Below are 25762 nucleotides of genomic sequence, written 5' to 3'. Positions count from 1 at the left end.
TGTCTAAACGTTATCTTGCAGCCTTTCCTCCAGGAGCAATGAAAACTTGTGTTTGATTCACTGGTCAAGCTGGAAAAATCAGAAACCATGTTATGTAGGACACCTGAAGACTTTCTAGCTTTCAATCAAAAAATGCAAAATTCTTTTGGGTGAAATAATGTTTTGTATTTTCAGGCTACTTACTTACTTACATTTTAAAATGAACAAAGATACACTTCAAACTGAAATAATTGAAAAAATTGTGATTTGAAATAGTGATTCAATAGTGATTCAAATGTTTATTAAAAAGGTATATCATTTTGAAAGTGTGAAAATAACAATTTCATTTTTTTCTTTTTTGCTGAACAATCAACAAGGACTTTGAAATCTTTTTGTTGTATCTATTTTGCTCCTCCAAATTTTCTCAAAGCCCATTTTCATCTATTTGCACAATACTGGCAGTATTACTTTCACACTTGGTTCAGAAAACCTCCATAAAAAAATATCACTGAGCAATGGTGCGAGTTGCACAAATTATCTAGAAAAAGGAGCTGAACAGGACATGGGGCTGAGTGCTCACACGAGGAGGTGGATTCACTTGTGTGGTCCACAAGGAAGTGACTGAGGACAGCAGCTGAGCTTGGGTTAATTACACCGCAATATCATCAATGGGAAAGTTCAATACAACCTTCAGAGTTACACGGTTAGTGCCTGAGCTGAGCAGGTAACCACCCTGCCTGAAGCTTGAGTGTATGCCTGGGTCTGGATAAAGTCATTAAAAGAGTAATGCGGGGCAGGAGGGTGGTAATAGATGGCAGTCAGCTGGAGATGGTGAGACTACATAATGGCAATAATCAATTGGATGTAAGAGGAATCAGGATTCATGGGTTTTGGATTACATATATGGGCTCAAAAGGATTGCACTGTGTATCGGTATTGTGCCTCCTAGAACATTAACTTGCTAAAAAAGACTGAAGTGATGAAACCACTGTGAAAACTGATGCTGTGCAGGCAACCAGAAGCTTTGCATTTCCACATCTGAGAGCCTGGCCTTGCAATCTGCATAATATTCATTGAACACAAGTATTTGTAAGTAATTGTTTAACAACATCTTTGGGGTTTTGGGCTATTCTGGCAACTTTCAATGAAGCTTGCCGGTCTCATGAGTCTCCCCCATTACCCAGCTATCTCACCACACTCTTTTTCCCCAATGCACGTGACCCAGGTGCTAGCTGGCATCCTGCTCACTCTTCTGCTTTCCAATAGAAAGGGGCAGTTTCCACTCCCAGGCACATGTGTGTGGCTCTTGCCCCATTTTACAAGCCTACATCTTGGTTAAACTTTAGTCCAAGATGTTTTGAATTGCTACAGTATTCTTGGGGGGAAAAAAATTATGTCTACTTTAATGTCTTATGGTTGCCAGTAATAGGAATTAAGACAGCTGTAATCAGAAAAAGATTGAAGGCTGTTGTAAAAAGGGCCATTTTGGGTTGGAGCAAAGGTCTCTGACATTAGCTATTTCTGCTGCTTTTCAGCAAGAGAAAAGAACAGGGCAAGTATGGAGTGATTCTTCCCTTGATATATCCTCCCAGCTTCTGGCAACTTGTCATTTAGCAATTTCCTGAGCCAGAGGCTGCATCCATACAATCGTGTTTGCTCTCCCTCAATGAAGCTTTCTTCAAACTTGTCCAATGTGGTTTTTTGAACCTATTTATAGTTATGGCATCTGTAACATGCTGTGACAATTAGTTTCCACAACTTATTTATGTGCTGTCTGAAAAAAAAAAGTCTTATTTTCCTTGTTCGCTATTTTTTGGTTTGCAGTTTCACTGGGCTCCTTCTAATTCTTCTATATTGAAAAAATACAAAATAATAATTCCTTATTTATCTCCATGTCATTCACAATTTAAAAACTTTTATCATACTTCCACCAAACTCCCTTCTTTTCCAGGTTGAAGCGTCCTGCTGTATTTGTGGAAGCTGTTTCTTTCCCTCCCCTGGATATCAACACTACTCTTCTTTTTTAATTTTGCTAATTTCTTCTGAAATGAAGTGACCATAATGGTACCAACTTTTCAAGACAGGGTGCATTGTGGATTTTTGCAGAGGTATTGTTCTTCATTCTATTCCTAATAATTCTCTGCATTGTACTTGCATTTTTGTATTTGTCTCTAAGCAGTTAGCTGTTGCTTTCACAGAACTATCCATGATGACTCCAGGATCTTTCTCTATCTGATAACACTAACTGTATTGCCACAGCTGTGCATTGTTAGAGTTGTGCATTATTTTGCATTTGCTCCCTTGAAATTTCATCTCTCATTTTGTCATCTGAATGTGTTTGTTTGCTTGGGTCCTCATTCAGTGGAAAATCAGTATATTTCTCGTAATCACAGTATAGCCAAAATTCCTGATGTCCATCCACAGGAAACATATGGTATGCAAGAAAATATATGGTATGCAAGACTTGCAGGCAGTGTACATATTTTGCATAAGCTTTATATAGATTATTTCTAAATATTAGGTCAGCCTGGTCAAACTGGCAGCCTCCTGGACCGCATCCAAGGTACTGAGTGCCTCTGTTTGGCCCATTGCCTTTTCATAAGAACCCAGGGAACAGCTGCCCAGGGACTGGACACTCAGTTAGTTACTGTCGTGGTTTAGCCCCAGCCGGGAACTAAGCACCACCCAGCCGCTTGCTCACTCCCCCCTGGTGGGATGGGGGAGAGAATCAGAAGAGCAAAAGTAAGAAAATTTGAGGGTTGAGATAAAAACAGTTTAATAGGTAAAGCAAAAGCCGTGCACACAAGCAAAGCAAAGCAAGGAATTCCTTCACCCCTTCCCATGGGCAGGCAGGGGTTCAGCCATCTCCAGGAAAGCAGGGCTCCATCACGCGTAACGGTTACTTGGGAAGACAAATGCCATCACTCCAAATGTCCCCCCTTCCTTCTTCTTCCCCAGCTTTATATACTGAGCATGACGCCATATGGTATGGAATAGCCCTTTGGGCAGTTTGGATCAGCTGTCCTGGCTGTGTCCCCTCCCAGCTTCTTCTGCACCTGGCAGAGCAGGGGAAGCTGAAAAGTCCTTGACCAGTGCAGCAACAACTAAAACTTCTCTGTATTATCAACACTGTTTCCAGCACAAATCCAAAACATAGCCCCATACCAGCCACTATAAAGAAAATTAACTCTATCCCAGCTGAAACCAGGACAGTTACACACACAAAGAGAGATAAGCCCTTTTTGAGGCATCTCATTGCTCCTATCCTAGATATTTATTTTAGGATGAGATGAATCATTCTCAGAAGGTCAGTCTTTCTCTGTCTGGAAGCCTGGGTGACTTGTTTAACCCATACATTTATCTTTTAGACTGCTGAAGTTACGTAAATTGGATATTAGCCTCAGATCTCCAAAACCCCAGCACTATGAGAAAAGAGTGTATCTTCCTGTGGCACCTCCAGCCCAGTACTTGCTGCCTGGAACTGGAGACCAGGGAGGAGGATGCTCACAGAAGTGCCAATATTGTGCAGTCCTGTGGCTAGAAAGTATATGTATAAAATATTTATAGATCCTCTAGCTGTGGCACAATGTCATGGAGGCGAGAAGGGAATTTCTGCAATACCATACAGAAATAAAAGTAACATCTGCAATACGATGGTGGCATGACATGGTAATGCTGATAACAATGCTTTGAAACATAAACTTATGTAGGAAGAAAACCCTGTCCCCTTGAAAACAATTATAGTGTTTCTGTGCTTCCTTAGAAGAAGTAGGCACTAGAGACTGATGGGCTCCCATACCTCATTATAGGCTATTACTCTTTCATAGAATCATAGAAACAAAGAATCATAGAATCGTATAGGTTGGAAAAGACCTTTAAGATCATCAAGTCCAACTGTTAACCTAGCACTGCCAAGTCCACCACTACACCATGTCCCTAAGGACCACATCTACATATCTTTCAAATACCTTCAGGGATGGTGACTCAACCACTTCCCTGGGCAGCCTGTTCCAAGGCTTGACAACCCTTTCAGTGAAAAAATTTTTCCTAATATCCAGTCTAAACCTCCCCTGGTGCAACTTGAGGTCGTTTCCTCTCGTCCTATCACTTCTTACTTGGGAGAAGAGACCGACACCCACCTTGCTAAAACCTCCTTTCAGGTAGTTGTAGAGAGCAATAAGGTCTCCCCTCAGCCTCCTTTTCTCCAAACTAAACAACCCCAGTTCCCTCAGCCGCTCCTCATCAGACTTGTGCTCTAGACCCTTCCCCAGCTTTGTTGCTGCTCTTTGGACGCACTCCAGCACCTCAATGTCTCTCTTGTAGTGAGGAGCCCAACACTGAACACAGTAGTCGAGGTGCGGCCTCACCAGTGCCGAGTACAAAGGGACGATCACTTCCCTAGTCCTGCTGGCCACACTATTTCTGATACAAGCCAGGATGCCATTGGCCTTCTTGGCCACCTGGGCACACTGCTGGCTCATATTCAGGCAGCTGTCAACCAATACCCCCAGGTCCTTCTCTGCCTGGCAGCTTTCCAGCCACTCTTCCCCAAGCCTGTAGCGTTGCATAGGGTTGCTGTGGCCCAAGTGCAGGACCTTGCACTTAGCCTTGTTGAACCTCATACAATTGGCCCCAGCCCATGGATCCAGCCTGTCCAGGTCCCTCTGCAGAGCCTCCCTACCCTCAAGCAGATCAACACTCCCACACAGCTTGGTGTCATCTGCAAACTTACTGAGGGTGCACTCGATCCCCTCGTCCAGATCATTGATAAAAATATTAAACAGAACTATTAAACCCCAATACTGAGTGAGCCCTGGGGAACACCACTTGTGACTGGCCGCCAACTGGAGTAAACTCCATTCACCACAACTCTTTGGCCCGGCCAGCCAGCCAGTTCTTTACCCAGCAAAGAGTACAACCATCCAAGCCACGAGCAGCCAGTTTCTCCAGGAGAATGCTGTGGGAAACCGTGTCAAAGGCTTTACTGAAGTCTAGATAGACAACATCCACAGCCTTCCCCTCATCCACTAGGCGGGTCACCTTGTCATAGAAGGAGATCAGGTTGGTCAAGCAGGACCTGCCTTTCCTAAACGCAATGCTGACTGGGCCTGATCAACTGGTTGTCCTGTATGTGCCGTGTGATGGCACTCAAGATGATCTGCTCCATAACCTTCCCCGGCACTGAGGTCAGGCTGACAGGCCTGTCGTTCCCTGGGTCCTCCTTCCGGCCCTTCTTGTAGATAGGCGTCACATTTGCTAACCTCCAGTCAGCTGGGCCCTCCCCGGTTAGCCAGGACTGCTGATAAAGGATTGAAAGTGGCTTGGTGAGCACCTCCACCAGCTCCCTCAGTACCCTTGGGTGGATCCCATAGACTTGTGAGTGTCTAAGTGGTGTAGCAGGTCGCTAACCATTTCCCCTTGGATTATGGGGGCTTCATTCTGCTCCCTGTCTCTGTCTTCCAACTCGGGGGGCTGGGTACCCCGAGAACAATTGGTCTTACCGTTAAAGACTGAGGCAAAGGCGGCATTAAGTACCTCAGCCTTTTCCTCATCCTTTGTCACTATGTTTCCCCCCACATCCAATAAAGGCTGGAGATTCTCCTTAGCCCTCCTTTTGTTGTTAAGGTATTTATAGAAACATTTTTTATTATCTTTTATGGCAGTAGCCAGATGAAGTTGTAGTTGGGCTTTGGCCCTTCTAATTTTCTCCCTGCATAACCTCGCAAATCTCTCTGTTCAGCCATGCTGGTCTTCTTCCCCACTGGCTTGGCTTTCGGCACGTAGGGATGGCCTGCTCCTGCGCCTTTCAGATTTCCTTCTTGAAGAATGTCCACGTCTCTCGTGGATCAGCACTGTGGCATCGTTGGAAAGGAAACACAAGAAACACTGTATACCTGATAAGAACCATTCCTGAGCCACAGTCGAATCTGAACTCCACGTAACCAGCCACCATGTTAATGGAGAGGAAGTCCTTGCTGTCTGTGTCGTAGCTGTACAAAAGGACACCAGTCTCTAAATCTGGACGAAAGGTCATCTCAAACTCCATGAAGGAAAGGTAATTCTGTGGTTCCAAGGGCCAGGGTGTGGTAGCAAATGACCTTAAGGACTCGTTGAACTGAGGTATGGCCAAGGTGAGTGCTGGAAATTCAGAATACACAAGCAGGTCACTTGAGGCTCAAAGGTAAGAGAGTGACTCCTACCAAACAGTGTCAGTTCCCTTTGTTAGGTACTTAAAGCTAACATTAAGAAAAACAACCTAGAAATTTTGTCTTCCAAATTAAAAATATTGTTTATCCTAGCCAACACTGCTTCCCTCCTTAGTCCTTTCCTTTTCCAGGGATGTATTTGTATTACAAAGCTTTGTGCTCCTTTTCTTTAGTGATTCACCGCAATGATTTAAAAGTAGCAAGCATGCACACAATAAGTGGCGGCATGAAAAGCTATGTTCTGCAGCACAGAAAATAATGCGGTATGTATTTGACTATTTGTATCTCTGCGATTTCAGCAGGAAATTGATATTGGGTCCTTTACATTTTAGAATATACAACTGACACTGGTTTTAGGAGAAAAGTGGGGATTTTTTAGAGTTAATGTGCAGCTGTGGAGTGGTACAATATTTTAACTTCTGAAAAGTAAGTTTGAGATGCTTAATTATAGCTAGTTTAAATAAGCAAAGAGGTTTGAGAATAGCTGATTATGTAGGAGCTGGATGTAGCTCCAAAGTGAATGGTGGGGGAGGATTTCACTATGTGATTTTAAAAAGATGAAGTAACAAGTACTCTCTTCTGTTGGTTTAATAGTGCAAGACCTCCTTGGATATCACTATGTGGAAAACACACTGAACACTAAATAACATATACAAAGAAATATAAGCAGCCCAGCATCCTCTCACCTTCTTCGCAATGATGACCTTTAAATCCAAGGGGGCAAAGGCAAATGTATGAATCTGCTTTGCTCACAGTACAGGTACCACTGTTGATGCAGGACGCCTCATCACAGATGCCACTGCTACACTCACCTAAACACAGAGCCACAACGTTGATTTATCAGAGAAGTTTGTCAAAGATTTATTTGGCTGTTGATCATTGCTACTACCAAATACAATTTGCTCTCCTACCTAGATTCTTTCCCAATTTGTCAAACCGTGTGCAGTTCACACAAAGTAGCTTGATTTTCAGCACTGGCTTTGTACCAGACCAGGAAGGGACCTTAAAAATAGCAGAAATTAGCCCTCACTAACAAACCATGACAGTTGTAGCTTTCAATCATTCCCCAGATTACTTTTCTTCTGCTCTTGTTCCTATCTTTATTTTCTCATAAGTGTTAATTGAAATCTCTCCGTATTGTTTAGAAGCACTGTGACGTTTAATTTCAATTACCTTAAGTGCTTCTTTGTTCACTGTAAATTCATGCCATGGTAAGCACGGAAGGTGTTAATCATCATCAGCTAATCTTATTAACTAAAACAATGCTGTCAGCCCTCTTGTCTGCACTAAAAGTGATCCATATCATCAGCATATGGGCTTTTAAAGAAGCATTTCTACTATGCTGCCACATCAACTAAAATAACAAGGACATGATTTCTTCTTGCTGGAATTAAGCTGAAATTGTTGTAGACTAAATTATGTACTTATTTACTTCTTAAAACTGGTATCTATAAAGTCAGATTATTCAATGGGCAAATGTACATCTGATGAATTGCTTGTTGATGTTTACTTTCTCCTTTATTTTAGATAGTTTATGATTAAATAATTCCCCCCTCATTGATAGTAATGAACTGATCTTATACATTAAGAAAGCCCAAATAAGACATCTGTGGTGTACAAGTGTAAGCACGTCATTTGGAGGGGCAAAGTGTTTATGACAAACTAAGAATTGCACATGTATTTTGAGGCACACTGAAATATCACCTCCAAGATGACACAGGTGTAGTGAGGCAACTCTGACAAACAACATTGAAGAACAGTTTTGTTATCTGAGGTGACTGAGAGAAGTCTTGCAAAACTACTTCAAGAAGGGGATATGTCTTCTTTGTTTTGTTTAAATACAGCACTCTGATTGTAAAGAGTTTCCAGACCAAGACTCTACAAATCTTCAGTAAGGCACTGGAGTTAGTACAGCACCAGCTTTACAGTTTGATTTCCCATCCCATAGTCAGAAAGAAAAGCGCAAAGAAGTATCTTGTGTAGATGGCTGATGTGCTGGTTCATCCCAATCACTCTGCCGTCCAAAGTGGAAAATAACCTTTTCTCACCGAGTCAGGACAGAGGCAGTAATAATTCTTGGGTCATCTGGTACAACTCCCTGCCAGACCAGACTTGTCTCATATTGCACATCTACAAATTTCCTGCCAGGCCCATTTTTCATTGTAGAGAGAGAAGGCCCAGGTACAGTGTTCATAACGCAAGGCTCCAGGGCTAACCCAAGGAGCATAAGCAAAATATACAAGTCCTCCGGAAGGAAACAAATTCTCCTTCTACGTGGAAGGAGACAATTACCCCTTCAAATGGCTGCCCCACACCCAGCCGTGGGAGCATGGGTGCTTGCAATGCTTATTTAGCCATCTTTTCCCCTTCCGGGCTGCATTGTAATGGCCATGGTGAATTGGAGCAGGATGGGAATGGGGATCTTGTCACTGTGTTTTTCATGTAACTGTACTCCACTTCAGTGGAATTTAAATGACAGTTTTTACGGGGTTTAAACGAAACCCTTCATATACAAATCCTATTTTCAAGTTTATTTCAAAACAGAGAACATTTTAAAACAACAATTTGAACCTTTCTTCAAGGTCCTCTCCAGCCCTACTGCCTAAGTTCTCCATGATTACAAAGAGGTATCTAGTCTCTGAGATCCCTCACATACTCATCACTTATCATGACGGTGACAGAAATGAGTAGCACTAGCTCTGTTTTATAGACAAGGAAACTGATCCAAGACATGAGGGTAAACAAGGATCTAGATGTATTGAGTTTGAGACACAAACATAAAACTAAGACAACACTCATCTTTACTTCATCTGCTGCACTATTAGTCAATGCTGGCAGTATTTTCAAACAGATCAAAATTAAGCAAAGTCTTTGAGAAACAGAGAAGAAGAAGGAAGATAACAATAATGGGACAAGTCGCAGGCTCACTGTTTTGAGGGAACTGGAGCAGTCTTGGTATTTAAGGACAGGCTGCTCTCACAATGTCTCAGTGACTTACCACAGCCTTCAGGCCAGCACAGGTGGCTACACCAAAAAGGCAAACCACAGGTCTGATGGCTGCATCTGCTTCAGCGCAGTGGCAGATGAGGAAGGAGGGAAGCTGCAGTGGGAGTACAGGGTCCTGCTGTGCCTGCTCCGAACCACGAGTGCTGCCTCCCCTGTCAGTCCCTCAACTCATGGTCCAGTGGGACTTCTACTGCAGCCAGCAGAGAAGGAGCAGGGGCAGGATGGACCCCTCTCCTCCCCACCCGCAATTCTGCAGTCCATGTACCACAGCACCCTTGATTTATACACTGTGCCAATAGGAAACAAACAAAAGACTGGCTAGCAAAAGCCATCCCTAAACCCTAGTAGACTTCACTTGCAATTTATTTATTTTAAGCTTAACTTATTCTGTTTGCAGAATAAGTAAGAATAAGGCATTCTGTTTGCAAGTCTCTCCTGGTACAGTTTCATATAACTGTGTGCAGCCACATCAGGACAGTAAGGCTCTATCACTCAGTTTTGAGTCACACATGGCAGAACCCAGCATTTATTTTCACTGATGTTGATTGCTAATGCATTAGTATGTGGAGCATTCATGGATGGGAATGAAGCTAGCTGCAAACCAAAAGTCAACAGAGACTAGGGCTCGGAGAACTTCAGCAGGGCTTTCATCTATCTATATAAATTCCATAGATTCTCATTCTATCCTGAAATTACTCTCTGATTCCAAAGCCTTATTCTTTTCAGCAACTGTTTCTTGGGCCACTCTGTTACCCCCCCCATATTGCACAGAAGTTTGGTCATGGTATCTAGAGAATACAGAGTGGTTGTTAGGAAGTTTCTAATTAATCACTTCCTTCTTGGGATGCCAAATGCACAGCTATAGAAGAGAAGAAAGATGACTTTGTGGCTGAAGCATGGCATGGAGAGTTCAGTGATATGGGATCTATTTCCTGCCTTTACCACTTGCTTTCTGACTTGGGTGTACTCTTACTCTTAAACTGTTTAGACTGGGAGGTCATTAAAGCAAGGATTTTGTTGCCTTATCTTTTTTTTGAGTGCCCATTACATGGATGAAATAGAGATGAATAAATATGTATAGAAGACAGGACTAGTTAATTAACTTCCCTACTTCTCCATCTTTTAATCTGTGAAGGGGAGATAATGTTATAATATCACTTCATAAAGCTGTTGAAATAATTTATTCCATGGTATTTTCAAAGCATACTGGAAATGAAAACAATGGATGGTCGGCAGGAAAGCCTATTTGCCTCAGCATTAATGGGGTTTCATGGGGAAAAGCCCTTTGTAATGGCCACAGCACTGCTGTGGGTCTGAAAGATCCCTGCATTGCTTTGGACAAGTGGAATGATGCCTTTAGGCAAAACACATTTTGTTGTGTCCGTAGTGTTTTAAATACAAACACAGTGTGCATACTATTGATTTCTGATGATATGACTGTGTCAGTCAGGAGCATGAAGAGGCATCCTGAGAGATGTTGGCAAAAATACTGGTGCAGATGTAATTATATCAGCAACACTGAGTTTCCTGTTTGCTCATGAGAACTGGTTTTAATATTGTGCTGCATAACTGCATCCACAAGGTGTTTTGGTATACTACAGTGATGTTTACTTGCACAGTGTGATAAAACCCTCCTACTACAGACCCAACAAAAGCAATGTGCAAAGGCACAGATAAGTACCATGCCAAAAATAGAGACCACACCTTCCATCTCTCAAACCTGGACCATTGCTCAATTTTTTCAACAGGCAAAAAATGTAACCCCTGGTTTATCACTGATTAAAGACCCCATACCACTACACTTACCGACATCAGCACAACTGAGAGCTTTCCATAATGGCCAGGGTCTCATATCAATTATCTTTCCGTTGATGCCGAGTGACTGAACGCAGCCCTGAAACCCACGGTTGGTGCCTGTGGCTCTGACCAGCCAGTACATGCTGGGGGCACCGCCAACATAGAAGGGAGTTCAGAACATAATTTTACTATATTGGCCCTAAAGGGAAAACAGAGCACAACATGATGTAGAACAGACATAACACAGGATAACTAATTAAGCCACACTGTGTATAATCAATTTTTTTCTCCATGAAGAATTGTCTCAGGGGATATGTAGTTTGCTCATTGGTAATTCCTTTTCATTAGTCATTCCTCCGCTCAGTCTATAATTTTAAATGTTACTTTTTGCACCTGCATCCATCATGATAACATGGACTATTTAATGCAAAATAAAAAGATTAAAAATCACCATGTTCTGAGGAGGGATTGTGATCTGTCTTTTGCTGCAATTTCTTCCTTTACTTTTGCCAAAATTGTTTGTCTTCTATACTTCAAGCCCTGCTCGACACAGACCAATGGGATATTGCCTTTTGGAGAGAACCCAGCAAGTGCTTAGTGTTGAATAATAATAAAATGACAAAACACAACAGTAAAAAACAAGACAAGGCATAAACTGATACAACTACAACTTCAGTGGGGTTCTGCTCACTTTGCCAGCACTAAATTTACTCCCCATCTTTTTAAATTTTTACCTTAATCTGTATATAGAAATGTACACATACAAGTTTACTAACACTGCTATAGTGCACAGAAAGGAACAAAAAAAGCCCAAACAGAACTTTTTGGATCTCTGAATCAAACTCCATGCTATTGTGGGCAATGGAGTCATAATTCCTTTCATAAATTGATCAAAATATATGTCTTTTGCCTCTTATTCAAAAGCTGTTTCAAAACGTCACTGCCCTTTAGAAGAAAACATTCAAAATTCGCACATTCATTCATGGCCAGTTTTTACCAATATGTCCTTCTGCCAGCGATGACCTTTAGCCCAAAAGCTTTCTGGATTTTTCACCCCTGCCCTGCCTCCATGGTATTTATAACAATAAATCATATCCCCATAGCCTATATTTTGCCAGGCTAAATAAGCCAAGGTTATTTAGTCTACGGGTGTTCACTGCACAGTGCACTGCAGAAACACATCAAATGGATCTCAGTTTCAGCAGGGAAAAATAATTCAGGTGTAGCCTATGGCTAAATAGAGTTCAGATGTCCACAGGGCTTCAGGTTTAATTTTTAAGTCACCTCAGCCATTATCCCACAGGTGGGCATATGCCAGGGCTGTGGGCATACAGCTTTCCAGCCTGCCTCCAATTGCTTGCCATCTCCTGTCACCTTTGATGCTCCTACTCCCCTTGGTTTGTCAAGCTCCACTTCTCTTGTGGGCACTCTCTAAACTGTTCAAGTCAAAATGAACCACATAAGAAAAGACTACCACTCTGCTGACACTAATCCAGGTCATTCTAACTAGGAAGGGCTGAGGAAGACTGACTGGAGCAACAATACTATGGTAGCAGCAAGTTCTGGTGGAGAGCAGCACCTGGAGCAATTAACTTTTTTTCTGGTGTAGATGCAGCTAGAAAAATGTGTGTCCACTGTCAAACTCTTCTTGTAATAGACTCTGTGGACGATAACCCTCCTACTAGCCCTTTGTTGCACCTTTACTTCTTCGACTTCATCTTTCCTGGCTATGGGTGATCATAGCTATCTGTAGCCAGATGCAGTCTTACTGAAGTGCTGCACAATGGCATTAGTCTTCACTGGACATATCTCTCCTAATTCACATTTGCCCTTTGCGTGTCCTCATAGCATTAGTAACACATAGCGACACGTGACAGTCATTGAAATCCTTTCCTCTGTCATTTCTAGCTGATGAGAACTCAATGCTCAGCATTTTTTTCCCTTCAGTGCCTGCACGTGAAAGTGTGAAGTAATTATACAATCATAGAATCATAGAATGGTTTGGGTTGGAAGCGACCTTAAAGATCATCTAGTTCCAACTCCCCTGCCATGGGCAGGGACACCTTCCACTAGATCAGGTTGCTCAAAGCCCCATCCAACCTGGCCTTGAACACTTCCAGGGATGGGGCATCCACAACATCTCTGGGAAACCTGTTCCCATGTCTCACCACCCTCATAGTGAAGAATTTCTTCCTTATATCTAATGTAAATCTACCTTCTTCCAGTTTAAAGCCATTACCGCTTGTCCTATCACTACATGCCCTTGTAAAAAGTCCCTCTTCAGCTTTCTTATAAGCCCCCTTTAAATATTGAAAGGCCACTATAAGGTCTCCCTGGAGCCTTCTCTTCTCCAGGCTGAACAACCCCAATTCTCTCAGTCTTTCTTCATAGGAGAGGTGCTCCAGCCCTCTGATTGTCTTCGTGGCCCTCCTCTGGACTCAATCCAACAGCTCCATGTCCTTCTTATGTTGGGGACCCCAGACCTGAATGCAGTACCCAGCTGGGGTCTCACCAGAGCAGAGTAGAGGGGGAGAATCCCCTCCCTCGACCTGCTGGTCGCACTTCTTTTGATGCAGCCCAGGATACAGTTGGCCTTCTGGGCTGCAAGCACACAGCATTTATGCTGACAGGCTTCATCCCATTCCTATTACTCAGGTCCTCGAGATTTTTTTCCTTTCAGTGCCTATACATGAAAGTGTAAAGTAATAAGATGTCTGAAGCCACTTTTTTCAGGGCTAGGGATGGCATGCTAATAGTGGTTATCAAAGGGAAGAGGAAAGACATCTGAAACAATTTGCAACTGTCTTTTTTTTCAGTGCCTTAATTTCACTTCTGTTTTCTGGCCTGGTGACAGATGACAGCAAGTCAAGACATCTTCCTCTACTATATTTTATTGTGGCGGCCTCATATGAAATTGTTGATGTTAACATAAGTCAGGGTAGAATGTCTATCTCTGTTACTGTGCTTAAATCTATGTCCATGGTATACATGTAATTACACTTCTGTATACAAACCTTGTATGGCTATATGCATATTCTACATAAATATACACACATATACACATATGCATCTAATTTTTCTGTCTGAGGAAGAAAAGCAGCTCTCTAAGACTTGAAAAAGCAAGCAGTCAGGGACAGCAGCTGTAAAATCTGGTAAACTTCTAACAGCAGCCTGTATCTGAGATTAGTGAAATGTAGCAGAAGGACAGCAGAGCAAGGATGGAGGACAACAGAGAAACTGTGATGGGATTCAGCACTAGGATATTTATCTATGTGATTTCTAGACTATGTATGTGGAAGAGTAATCTGTACACTGATCCTGGTTCACTAAATGCCCCAACACTGATAAATAAAAATGTACCTTTTAAATCTGATCAGACTTCTGTTGACAAGAAAAAATGTCATCATAATCTTGAGAGAGCCCAAGGTCGAGCTATGGGTGCAGGATTACCTACCTGAGATTTTCCTGTGACTGGAGCATCATTGTCCATCCTGAGCCAGCCATTCATCTTGTCTCTGAACAACGTGACGCTGTGCCAGTTCCCCAGCTTGATTTTGTTTTCACTCGTTATGACTGCAACTCCAGTGCCACAGTTGAACCTGGGAGCATGAGACAGAGAGGGCAGGGTGACAATCTTACATTAACCAAATAACAAAAAGTCGCTTTTAGACTCCGAATATTCCTTTTGCTCCTGGGAAGCTCTCTGTTTCACACCGCATATTAACAGGCCACAGGAAAATTAGACAGCAGGTCTACATATGATCTGTTCTAAGTTTCAAACTTCATTATCTGTCTTTCTCCCATGGAGAAGATTTTGCATCCTCTGGCCATACCAAGTGCATTGCAAAGCTTGCCAACAGCTGAAACTGTTTCAAGATGCAGGGTATTACAATCTGAGTTCCTGCTATCACAGTAATTTCTCTTGGGAATTCTTCTAGCTCCCTGGTGAAAGGCAGCACTACATTAATAACTCTGCAATTCTATATGAAACTCAGTACTGATTGACAAGCAGACCTCCACAAGAGACTTTATGGAGCTGAATGTGCACAAAACATGCCATTTTTCTTTGACTGCTGTTCAGTGCAGGAGGTGAACAGAAACAGAACTAAGGCACATCACCCACTTTATTTTTCCCCACTTTCAAAGGACTCACCCTCCCAAATATGGAGATCCTGGAGATACTCTTTCACATGCTTCATATCTATGGGATTGCAAGAAACCCCCTCCATCTTCGTTTAAAAAACCTGCAACTCCCATCTAAACAAGGGATATGGATGAAGTTCTAAGCCCCTTGCTGGCTTTAAATCCTTTATTTTGCTATGTTATCTGCAGGTCCTTTTGCTGTGAAGCAAAAACATTGACTATGCACAGCTTGATATGGCATAAGCTGAGCAAATGCAGTGGCTCACTAGCATTTCTGATAACATAGCAATGAGGCCCAGACTAATGCCTTGAAGAAAACTGTTTATTTTGCCTTTACACCAAGGTCTGAGTAAAAAGAGTTCAACAGGGCACATGTCCATGCACTAAACAAGGATGAGAGAACAAAATATTGAAGAACTGTTAAATGAAGTAATACTATCTATTTTGTGCACTGCATGGGGCAGAAGTGAAAGACACGACAGATATTCATCACATATAGCAAGTCCCAGGAGGCAGCAATGGCCCCTTCTCTTTACATCAGATTTAGGGTGGCGGTGAGCCTAGTAGAAATCCATGTTTTACCTGAACTGGATGCTACGTTGGATGATTGCTAGTGACATAAAATCACCACGACCATGTTAATTTTCTCCACAGTATAGCAGCAAACCATCTTCTGATTCAGCCTGCAATCACAGCATCAACATGAAAAATCAAAGTCTAAGCCTCACAGTGACAGATAAATGCCAGCAGCACACTGGGGCACTTTTCTCCAGAAAAGGGACAACAGTTTTCAGATGGAGTTTTTAACTTACAAAATCAGCAACTGGTTGATCAATTTTGAATCCTGCATTTGAAGAACCTAGACAAACATTGCCTTAATGCTTAAATGGTTTAAGAACATCTCTTCTACTTACAGTGTGATACTATCAGACTTAAAAACAAGCCTGAAGGCATTAAAAACTGTCAGACATGTCCCATATGAGACCTCTGAGCACAAAGTCTAGCAAGGATGTCCTAGCAAGCCTGTTAAGTGTAGACACATCAGACTTACTGCACATGAATACACACACTCTGCTTCACATGTTCAGTGATCCTGACACTTTTCAAACTGAACAATCTGCTGGCAAGATTTCTCCATATGTGCATAGCAGCTGACACAGTGGCTTTTCGCAGCCATCCTGCATTTTAAGCTGACGAATTGCCAGAGGAGTGTCAGATCACCACGTGAGGCAACAGATTGCTGCTGCTCTAGTGACAGTCTCGTACCTAGGCTATGAGGCTGGCGGGTCTGCCTTATGTGGGAGCAGGGGTGCATCTGAGAGCTCACCTATGACACCTGCTCGGCCACCCTCCCTACAGGCAGCCCTACCAGCTCTGTCCGTAATACACACACAGCATTAACACAAGCCAGTGTGGGATGTACCCCACCACTTCAGACCTGTAGTTTAAGTAGTCCAGTATCTTGCATGTATTAGTAGCCAGTGTCCCAAACTTCAGAGGTGGAAAATAATGCCTACTTAGATCCTGCAGGACAGGAAAGGAACTCTGGATATAGGGCAGTATTTTGCTCAGTACAACAAGAAGATCACAGTTTCTTATATGTAAAGATACTGCATGCCACTTACAAACTGTAATTCACAAAAAGTCCAGGTGTACTTCAGCCTGTAGCTCATTCACATGGCTATAACCCTGCCAATGTACATTGCCGTTAGTCTGCAATGCCAGTATTACTAGTTGCAGGGATTCTCTCATGTGCTGCCTATCAATAATGGATGCAAACATTTTAGCTCAGTTTACCAACTTCATTTGCATTAATTTGAAGGTGAAGCCAGATCTTTAGAGATGAAGATTATGTATAGGTTCACTAGAACTACATTATAAGCTATACTGAAGCTAAGTTACTGTTCCATTGTCCACAGCATCAGAATAAGTGAATAAAATTTAAAGCTCCTATGTGAGTTTGGAATTGTTTAAACTTACCCTGAATTCAAGGGTAATTTGAAATGTCTGATAGGAGTTTTTCAGTGGTTCAAAGGTGATGTATGAGTAGCCAGAGAACTGAGGATACTGGATAATAATATCTGAAAAGCAAAGACAGAAACATGTTGTTTAGCAGTTTTCTCCCATATAAAAATTGATATACACATTTAGCACTAGATAACATCAGGTGAAAATGCAAGACAGAGTTCCTCCAGAGACAACCATTAGTCAGCAGCAGTCAACAATCAGTTAACCTATTGCCTTGTCCTCCCACCACCTTTCAAAACTAATTCTTTTATTCCCAAGGATCTGGTAAACTTGGAAAGAAACAGGATACTGAGGGCCAAATACTGCTCAACAGTTTAATTGCTGGCTTTGGTGGAACTTTCTCCAGATTTTCATCCTTGTTACAGAAGACAGAACCCATCTACTTTATATTTATCTCCTTTTAAGAATTCATATAACACAGAGACAACAAAGTAATTTTCTGTTTTGCAGGATTATAAAAACATATGTGGGAAATGTGCACTGGGCCAGACTCCACACTGCATTAGTCACTGCTGCTCCATAGCTGCTGCGTCCGGCATCCGCAGAATCCTTGGATGGCTCATAAGAGCCCAGCAGCTCCCAGTGCTTCCCTCTAGTCAGCTCAGGGCAGAAGGTAAAGGGAGTGATGGGGAGAAGAGGGTCCTTGCAGGCATCTCTCCACCCCTGGCTGCAACAGTGGTCCTTCATATTGCTCTTGTCAGCTGGAATTATCAATCCACACCCTTTACTGTCTTATGTTAGAGGGCCATCCCAGCTCCAGCATAGAAAAAAAAACCAACAGGGAGATGTCTTACTGCTACCTTTGCAGCTCATTTTCCTAAGAGGCACTGAGGACAGACCCAGTTTCAGGCCTGAATTCTTATTTTTGCAGTGGATCTAAGTCTAATGAGGAAGGAAGGATGAGGAGTCCTATTCCTCTTTGTTATTTGAATACTGAGTGGATTTTTCTTGCGTATTTGGATCTGGATACAGTTCTCTCAGCTTTTTTGTTAGCAAGGCAAACAAATAAAATACATTTTCAACTGAGGTGAAGAGAACCGGTGGTATAAACCTGAATGTGACCACAGCTGACAGCAATTAACTCATGCCCTGATCACAAGCAGAACTGACTGGACCAGAGCGCCATGTAGCTGTTGATTGTAAAGAAGTCTGTTTTCATTCAGATTAATATACTATTTAACAATATTGGCTGCTGGGGAGAAATTCAGTACAAGGGAATATTGGTACATGATGCTACTGCTTACCAAGGAATAAAACACTCCCTTGTGAAAAATGGTGGTTTTGGACTGACATTAACAAACCAGCTTTACAAGTTGTATACAGTTATCTCAGTTCAAATAAATCCTCGACTCTTCATACTTGATCAAGGCCAAAAATCACATCTGCAGCTGTTCCATGTGGCTGAGTCACAACAGATTATTTTCAGAATGAGCTCTCTACTCCAGCACTGGGAGGAGAAGATCAAACACCCCCAGTGTATGTATCTCTGATGCACAACACTGTGCATCACAAATGTCTAACACGAGCCTGCAGAAGAAACACGTGTCCCTGATGCTCTGCTGTGCGGCAGGGTCTTGGCAGATCAGATCAGCATGCAGAGGGATGGATCAGCTCTTTCTTAGCTGGTGGGACAGCACCACTACAAGCAATGGGACACTTTCTTTGCACGAGCTCTGGCATTCATCTGACCCCTTGGTCAACAAACCAGCAGAAAAATAACTCCAGAGAAAAAAAAGTGAACTGTTTCTGGCCTAGTAAGCGAGCTGGACTGGCTCACCAGGTGATCAGCTCAATGTCAGACCCGGCAAAAGGGCAAGGTTAGGCCCACAGAGGGAGAGGACAGGAAGGCAGCCAGGGAAGGAGAAGTAGGACGGCCTCCTTCAGCTCAGCGAGCTCTTGCCCTGGCTCAGCTGCCCTGCAGAGAGGCGAGAGGATGTGTGGTAAGGCCTGACTGGGACAACCACACCTCCTCACATTGACCTGGGCTTCAGGGCATGTTTTCTGAACTGGGGAGGGGGTTTTGTTCATAACCAAAGCCCAAGTGGCGGCTCAGGCCTGCCTTGCCCCAGGCTGCCTGATGTGAAAGCTGGGGCTACCGCTCCAGCACTTCTGCCCCACGGACCATGGGGAAAGCTTCCTCCAGAGATGGTTTTACAATGGGGGCTCTGTCTCGCTTCCCTGCTGCAGGATCAGCATCATCTGATGGACCATGCCAGAAATGTGGGTGGTTCAGGGCTTCAGCTGCAGGCAAAAGGCAAGGGTCAAATGGGGGTCGAATGTCCCTGCTGGAAGCTGTGGATGCCACGGCTGGACCCTGTCAGGCCTGGGTGCCTACCAATATACCTGTCACCTTCACCCTCCCACTCCTAGGTGGGGGAAGGAGTATTAACCTCCCCTGTGCACATCTACACAGGGTCTGCATTCAGCTTTATTAAAGAATAACTTCCTCAAACCTGGTTGAGGAAAGAGAAGCAAAGGGACTGGTGTCTGAACTGGGAGTGGAAGCCACTGCTGTCCTTAGGGATCCGTTAAGCCCAGCCTGCTATTCCTGAAATGCACTTTGGTTGGTTTACCACAAAGCTGCTCCTTGCCCCAGGCTAACAGAAGCCAGCAGCAGAGCAGCAACACGCTCCCAGCTGGCCTGCAGCAGACTGGTGCTCCCCAAGGTGGCTGTCACTGTGCAGAGGCCACAGACGGCCTGCTGATGCCGGAGGGATGCCTTGTCTAGGGCCATTGAGGAAGTGCAGTCCCACAGACTTGTGGGCATGTGGAAACCTACCTTCCGCGCATGTCTCTCCTCCTTTTCCCAAGTTGCAGTGGCAGCGCGAGCCACCCTGGTCATAGTCATTGACACAAAAGCTGTCTGCAGAACAGATGGTCTCATCGCAGGAGAGATCAAAGAGGCGCGTTGCAGAAGATGTGCCGCCCGTCCTCATTGCCCTAGCTGTAGTCGCCCTTGCTGTGGTTGAAGGCTGTGTGGTGGTGGGAGTGAAAGTAGTGGGTTCAGAAGTGGTTGTAAGGACCCATGATAGGAGCCTGGAACTAGACCCTGGCGTGACCTTAGTTTCGACCAGAAATTTTCTGTTGCCTCCTTTGATAGCAGGAAGCAGTCTGAGCTGAAAGGAAATAAAGAATCATAAATTTAGTAAAACCTAAAATGCTACATGGAAATGAAACTAATACCTTCCAAGATACAGATCTGAGGTAACAAATTCATCCTCACTGAAGAAAAAGAAACAACCACATTATTATATCTGAGCATATAAAATCAGATGTTAAACTTCCTGACAAGATCAGACACTTTAAAGTATTGAGACTATAAAGAAAACAGAAATGCCAAAGTGGAATCTTGAAATTTACCTCTTCTATGTAAATGTCATAGTCTGAGTCATCGATATCAAATCCATCATCATCACCAGTCACTGTGTCTGTGATATACCGATGCCCATAGCTTCCACTTCCTAACTCTTCAGAGCCTAAAAAGACACAACTGGCATATTCAGTTCATATATTTTTTTCTCTTTACACACAGCAACTCAGATCTTACCACCCCTGATTCACCACACTGAAATCTGAAGTGGTGTTAATGTTCATTCTGTACAGACAATGCAAGTGTCAGCCTGAAGATGGGAGATGTTGTCCAAGTGATACATATGCAACTTAAATGAAACTAAGTGAAGACCTTCATTTAGTCACTTACTGTGTTTCCTTAACAAAGCAGGAAAAGCTCAGTTCTCCCATTGCAAACTGACTTTTATCTATCATTCTTCCAGGAGAGTGGCTCTGAATTTTTTTCAGCATGGACTGCATTGTAATAGCTGTATTGTTTTTAGATGAAACTTTTCCCTTTTATAAATATACAGTCCCACATCTGCCCTACTGGTGACCAAATAACTGGAACAGCAAAAGAGATGCATCTAGGTAGGGCTTTTCTGGCACGCTCTGCTTAGGCCTTTACTTACTTCCACTGGCTCCAATGCTCCTGAAATTAACATCCTATGTATTTTTAAGCTTTTTTTTAAAATGCAATTTAGCATCTGGAAAAAAGGAACATGCACAAACATCATGTACTTTTCATGTGCATAATCTGCCTCTGCCTCTCCCTGGAGCGCTGAACTGCGCTGTGAAGGACTCCGGGCTGGGAATGGACAGTTTAAACAGTAAGATGATCCTTGTGGAAAATATCTGTGTTTTTCTGCACTTTACACAGCAAATTCTGCTTAAACAATGGTTTATGCTTTTTAGCTACTAAAATTTACCAAAAGTCATGAGGAAAGATAATAAGGGTGTCCTGGTTTCAGCTGAGATTGAGTTAATTTTCTTTAGAGTGGCTGGTATGGGGCTATGTTTTGGATTTGTGCTGAAAACAGTGTTGATAATACAGAGATGTTTTAGTTGTTGCTGCACTAGCCAAGGACTTTTCAGCTTCTCATGCTCTGCCAGGTGCAGAAGCTGGGAGGGGACACAGCCAGGACAGTTGATCCAAACTGACCAAAGAGGTATTCCATACCACATGACATCATGCTCAGTATATAAAGCTGGGGAAGAAGAAGGAAGGGGGGACATTTGGAGTGATGGCGTTTGTCTTCCCAAGTAACCATTACGCATGATGGAGCCCTGCTTTCCTGGAGATGGCTGAACCCCTGCCTGCCCATGGGAAGTAGTGAAGGAATTCCTTGCTTTGCTTTGCTTGCGTGCGCGGCTTTTGCTTTCCCTATTAAACTGTCTTTATCTCAACCCTCGAGTTTTCTTACTTTTGCTCTTCCGATTCTCTCCCCCATCCCACCAGGGGGGAGTGAGCGAGCGGCTGCGTGGTGCTTAGTTGCTGGCTGGGGCTAAACCACGACAGTCCTTTTTGGCGCCCAACGTGGGGCTCGAAGGGTTTGAGATAATGACGGATTTGATTGGAATGTGCTAGATAAAATTTATAGCTGTTATTGCTGTTAAGCTATTAATCGGCAGGCTTCTGTGCTTGCCATAGGGCTTGCCTGCCTTACTGTATGTTAGTCTAGGGCTTGTTAGTGGCTGCTTTTTGCTTTCACTGCTTGCCGTGCTGCTGTACTGCTGATCATCTCACTGTGCTGTGCCTGGGAACATTTTGATAAGAGCAATGGCCTTGCGCCTGGGCTGGCAGATGGCCAGGACATCACTGCTGTTTCTGTGCTGCTGTACTGGACAGGCTGGAACTCCGGTGTGAACTCGAGTCAAAGGGACTGTGACCTGTGGATGAATCCACGTGGGAGCAGGACACCCCAGAGCGTCTGTGCCCATGGATTAGCCCATGCCAGAGCAGGTATATCTTGAAACGTCTGTGGCCATGGTTATGTCTGTGCCACAGCAGGTATCCCTCTGAAGGGATTGTGGCCCAAGGATAAGTCTACGCTGGATAAGGTGCACCTCGAAGCATCTGTGGCTGTGGATGAAGTCCATGCTGCAGCAGGTACACCTTGAAGCATCTGTGGCTGTGCATGAGGCCATGTTGGAGCAAGTTTACTTCTGAAGGTACTACATTCTGTGGATAAGTCCAAGCTGGAGCAGGGGCAAGGGGAGGAGTTCATTGCAATGTTAAACCTGATGGTCTGGTCCAAAGGGACCAGGGGTGGAGATTGTAATGGAAATACCTTTAAATTGTTGTATCCCGGGATTTGAGTTGCATTTTGTGGGAATTACTATAGCAGGAACCCCTTGTTGCTAGCCAGGCTAGGAGCAAGGGGAGGAGTTCGTTGCAATGTTAAACCCTATATCCTGGTCCAAAGGGACCAGGGGTGGAGATTGTAATGGATCTACCTTTAAATTATTGTAACCCATGATTTGAGTTGCATGTTATAGGAATTACTACAGCCGGAACCACCTGAACCAATGGAGGAGAAGCCTTACAAGAAGCAGTGCAAGTGCAGCAGTGACCTGACCTGAGCTGGCTTTGGTGCCCAATAACTCCAAGAAACACACCACCTCTCCTGTCCTGAGTAACAACCATAAGAGATGAAGCCCAAAGTCATGGACTAAATGAACTCAGTGGACATTTTGTGGACATTTATGGACATTTTACTAATATTTTGTAGGGGTGGTCCATAGACTAAGGGGATGATATGTGTGTATTATATCAAAGGATGGGAAGGGTGATGGTGGGTAATGAGAATGTATTGGATAGTGTGAGACCTGAGCATGACGTAAATGGTATGGAATAAGGGGTGGATACTGTCCTGGTTTCAGCTGAGATTGAGTTAATTTTCTTTAGAGTGGCTGGTATGGGGCTATGTTTTGGATTTGTGCTGAAAACAGTGTTGATAATACAGAGATGTTTTAGTTGTTGCTGCACTAGCCAAGGACTTTTCAGCTTCCCCTGCTCTGCCAGGTGCACAAGAAGCTGGGAGGGGGCACAGCCAGGATAGTTGATCCAAACTGACCAAAGAGGTATTCCATACCACATGACATCATGCTCAGTATATAAAGCTGGGGAAGAAGAAGGAAGGGGGGACATTTGGAGTGATGGCGTTTGTCTTCCCAAGTAACCATTACGCATGATGGAGCCCTGCTTTCCTGGAGATGGCTGAACACCTGCCTGCCCATGGGAAGTAGTGAAGGAATTCCTTGCTTTGCTTTGCTTGCGTGCGCGGCTTTTGCTTTCCCTATTAAACTGTCTTTATCTCAACCCTCGAGTTTTCTTACTTTTGCTCTTCCGATTCTCTCCCCCATCCCACCAGGGGGGAGTGAGCGAGCGGCTGCGTGGTGCTTAGTTGCTGGCTGGGGCTAAACCACGTCAAAGGGTAACTTCATCACTACCGTTTCTTGTCATTTCAGCAAGGTTAAGAATATAACACATTTGGTAACCAGTGAAACAGCAGACTTCATACATTTGCATTTTCCATAAAATATTCTGTGGTCACTTAAAAACAGCATAGGTAATCCTTGCTTTACTAAGTCTCTGTATGGGCTGACCATGTGTGCTTGTTTATTTTAGCAGCCACAAGCTGCCCATAGCTGCCCATTTAGCTGCCCATATTTTCTTGTGAGTTAGCAGGTCCTTCACATTGCAACACGCAGAGACACAAAGTCTTGCTGGGCAGTGGCTGTCTGAAGAAAGGAGACCTGACAAGCCAGAAAACGCCAGCTAACCACTTGATGGTAGTGAGAGCTTCACTACCACCACTGAACAACCTGATGGAGCCAGGAAAAGCTAACAAAGCTCAGCAGACTTTCAGAGAAAGCAGTGCAGGCATGGTGCTATTGCGCTGTTTGAGCCAGTCTAACTGGGGTCAGCCATCTCCCACCTCGGTGGAGAATAAAGGAAAAGTATCTCACTGACCTGATTCAGGCAGGAGAGCACTTGTTTAAATCTTTTTGTACTCTCTCTTCCTTTGCCGTGACTGCAACCCAGAAAACCTGGCAGACAGTTCTGAAATCAAGCACATGTGTACCAGATACAAACGCATGCCCTGGCTAGCTAATTGGCCACCCACCATACACTCTGTGGGAGTTACTTATCAACAGGCTTTACATGTTACATCAGCATACAGAAAAATCAGAGGCAAATGAGTAGAGGTAATGAGGCATACACATTTGCAACCAAAACAACATGCTAGCCCAGGAGAGAATGTGTATAAACCTTTCCACTCTAACATGTATACCTAATCATCTGTAAATAATACAATTTCACTGTATATTAAACCAGTATTCAGCATAAGAGTTCTAGCAACTGAGGTAAGCAGAGAACTCATAGCTTTATGATTGTTAATGAGATGAGGCCAACTGGACAAACTGCATCCAGATTATTTCTGCTGGTGGCTGTGAATGCACAGGCAAAGGATTACTACTGGAGAAACAGACTACACATTTATGAACTGGTCCCAATGCTGCATTCATTATGGAAAACAATAGGTATTATCAAAGTGTGGGCAAAACCTCTTACTCCTAGTATTCACTTGAATAATCACTCAGGTTAATCACCACCACAGGATAATTTTACTCCAGGTAGCAAGGTAGGAAGGTCGGCCACTTCTCTTCCATCCATCACTGCATCAGAATCTTCTTCTTTGGCAAAAGTGATTTTATAAGACATGCATTTCTACAAAAGAATATACAAAACCCCAAACATAAACATTATAAATGTGACTTGCAGTTTAACGGAAATTATATGAATGAAGCAGAGCCCGGCACTAACTCAGCTCCCAGCAGATGCAGCAATTTTCAGCTCACTGGAATACTCTTGTTTTTAAGTCAGGTCTGTAATATTACTTATTGCCTTTATACTATGTGTCTGAAACTATTTCAGAACTAATTCAGTTCTTCTAACAGATGAAACTATAATTTACCTAAGAGTAACAGAAGCAATAAAACTAAGTGGGGAAAAAGAAAGGAAAAAAATCACACATTACTGATCAATCATATGTCAGGGAAAACAATAATCTAATCTGTATTCAAACAAACTGTGATACACAAACTCCATTTTCTAATTTAGAGGTCACAACCTACAAAATAAACGTCTGTTGTAGTCCAAATTCTGGCACATTTCTTCTATTCTCAAGCAAACTTTCTATTGGCTTAATGGGATTTAGGTTCAGTAAGAATGGCAGGAATGAAGCAACACAGAGAATGAAGTATCT

General features: G+C 43.3%; 2 protein-coding genes across 2 annotated transcripts in view; both read right to left on the bottom strand.

The window, feature by feature from the left end:
• Positions 1–5878: 5878 nt before the first annotated feature.
• On the bottom strand, positions 5879–20290 carry LOC140651071 (pikachurin-like). The gene is made up of 7 exons (XM_072860129.1): positions 19939–20290; positions 17112–17212; positions 15714–15814; positions 14443–14587; positions 10998–11187; positions 6872–6997; positions 5879–6117 (listed from the first exon to the last, which is right to left on the bottom strand). The coding sequence occupies exons 1-3, from the start codon at positions 20093–20095 to the stop codon at positions 15770–15772; spliced, it is 303 nt and encodes a 100-aa protein (XP_072716230.1). The 5' UTR covers positions 20096–20290; the 3' UTR covers positions 5879–6117; positions 6872–6997; positions 10998–11187; positions 14443–14587; positions 15714–15769.
• A 4858-nt stretch (positions 20291–25148) lies between these two features.
• The window catches only part of LOC140651070 (pikachurin-like), a 44355-nt gene continuing 43741 nt past the window's right edge, over positions 25149–25762 (bottom strand). The window contains exon 8 of the mRNA XM_072860127.1: positions 25149–25224. Within this exon, the coding sequence (XP_072716228.1) occupies positions 25170–25224 (55 nt within the window). The 3' untranslated portion in view covers positions 25149–25169. The remainder of the gene's footprint in view (positions 25225–25762) is intronic.

The sequence above is a fragment of the Ciconia boyciana genome, chromosome 4, assembly GCF_034638445.1.
Source record: "Ciconia boyciana chromosome 4, ASM3463844v1, whole genome shotgun sequence".
Taxonomy (NCBI): domain Eukaryota; kingdom Metazoa; phylum Chordata; class Aves; order Ciconiiformes; family Ciconiidae; genus Ciconia; species Ciconia boyciana.
Note: the sequence above shows the minus strand (reverse complement) of the source record. Positions and strands in the feature narration are given on the sequence as shown.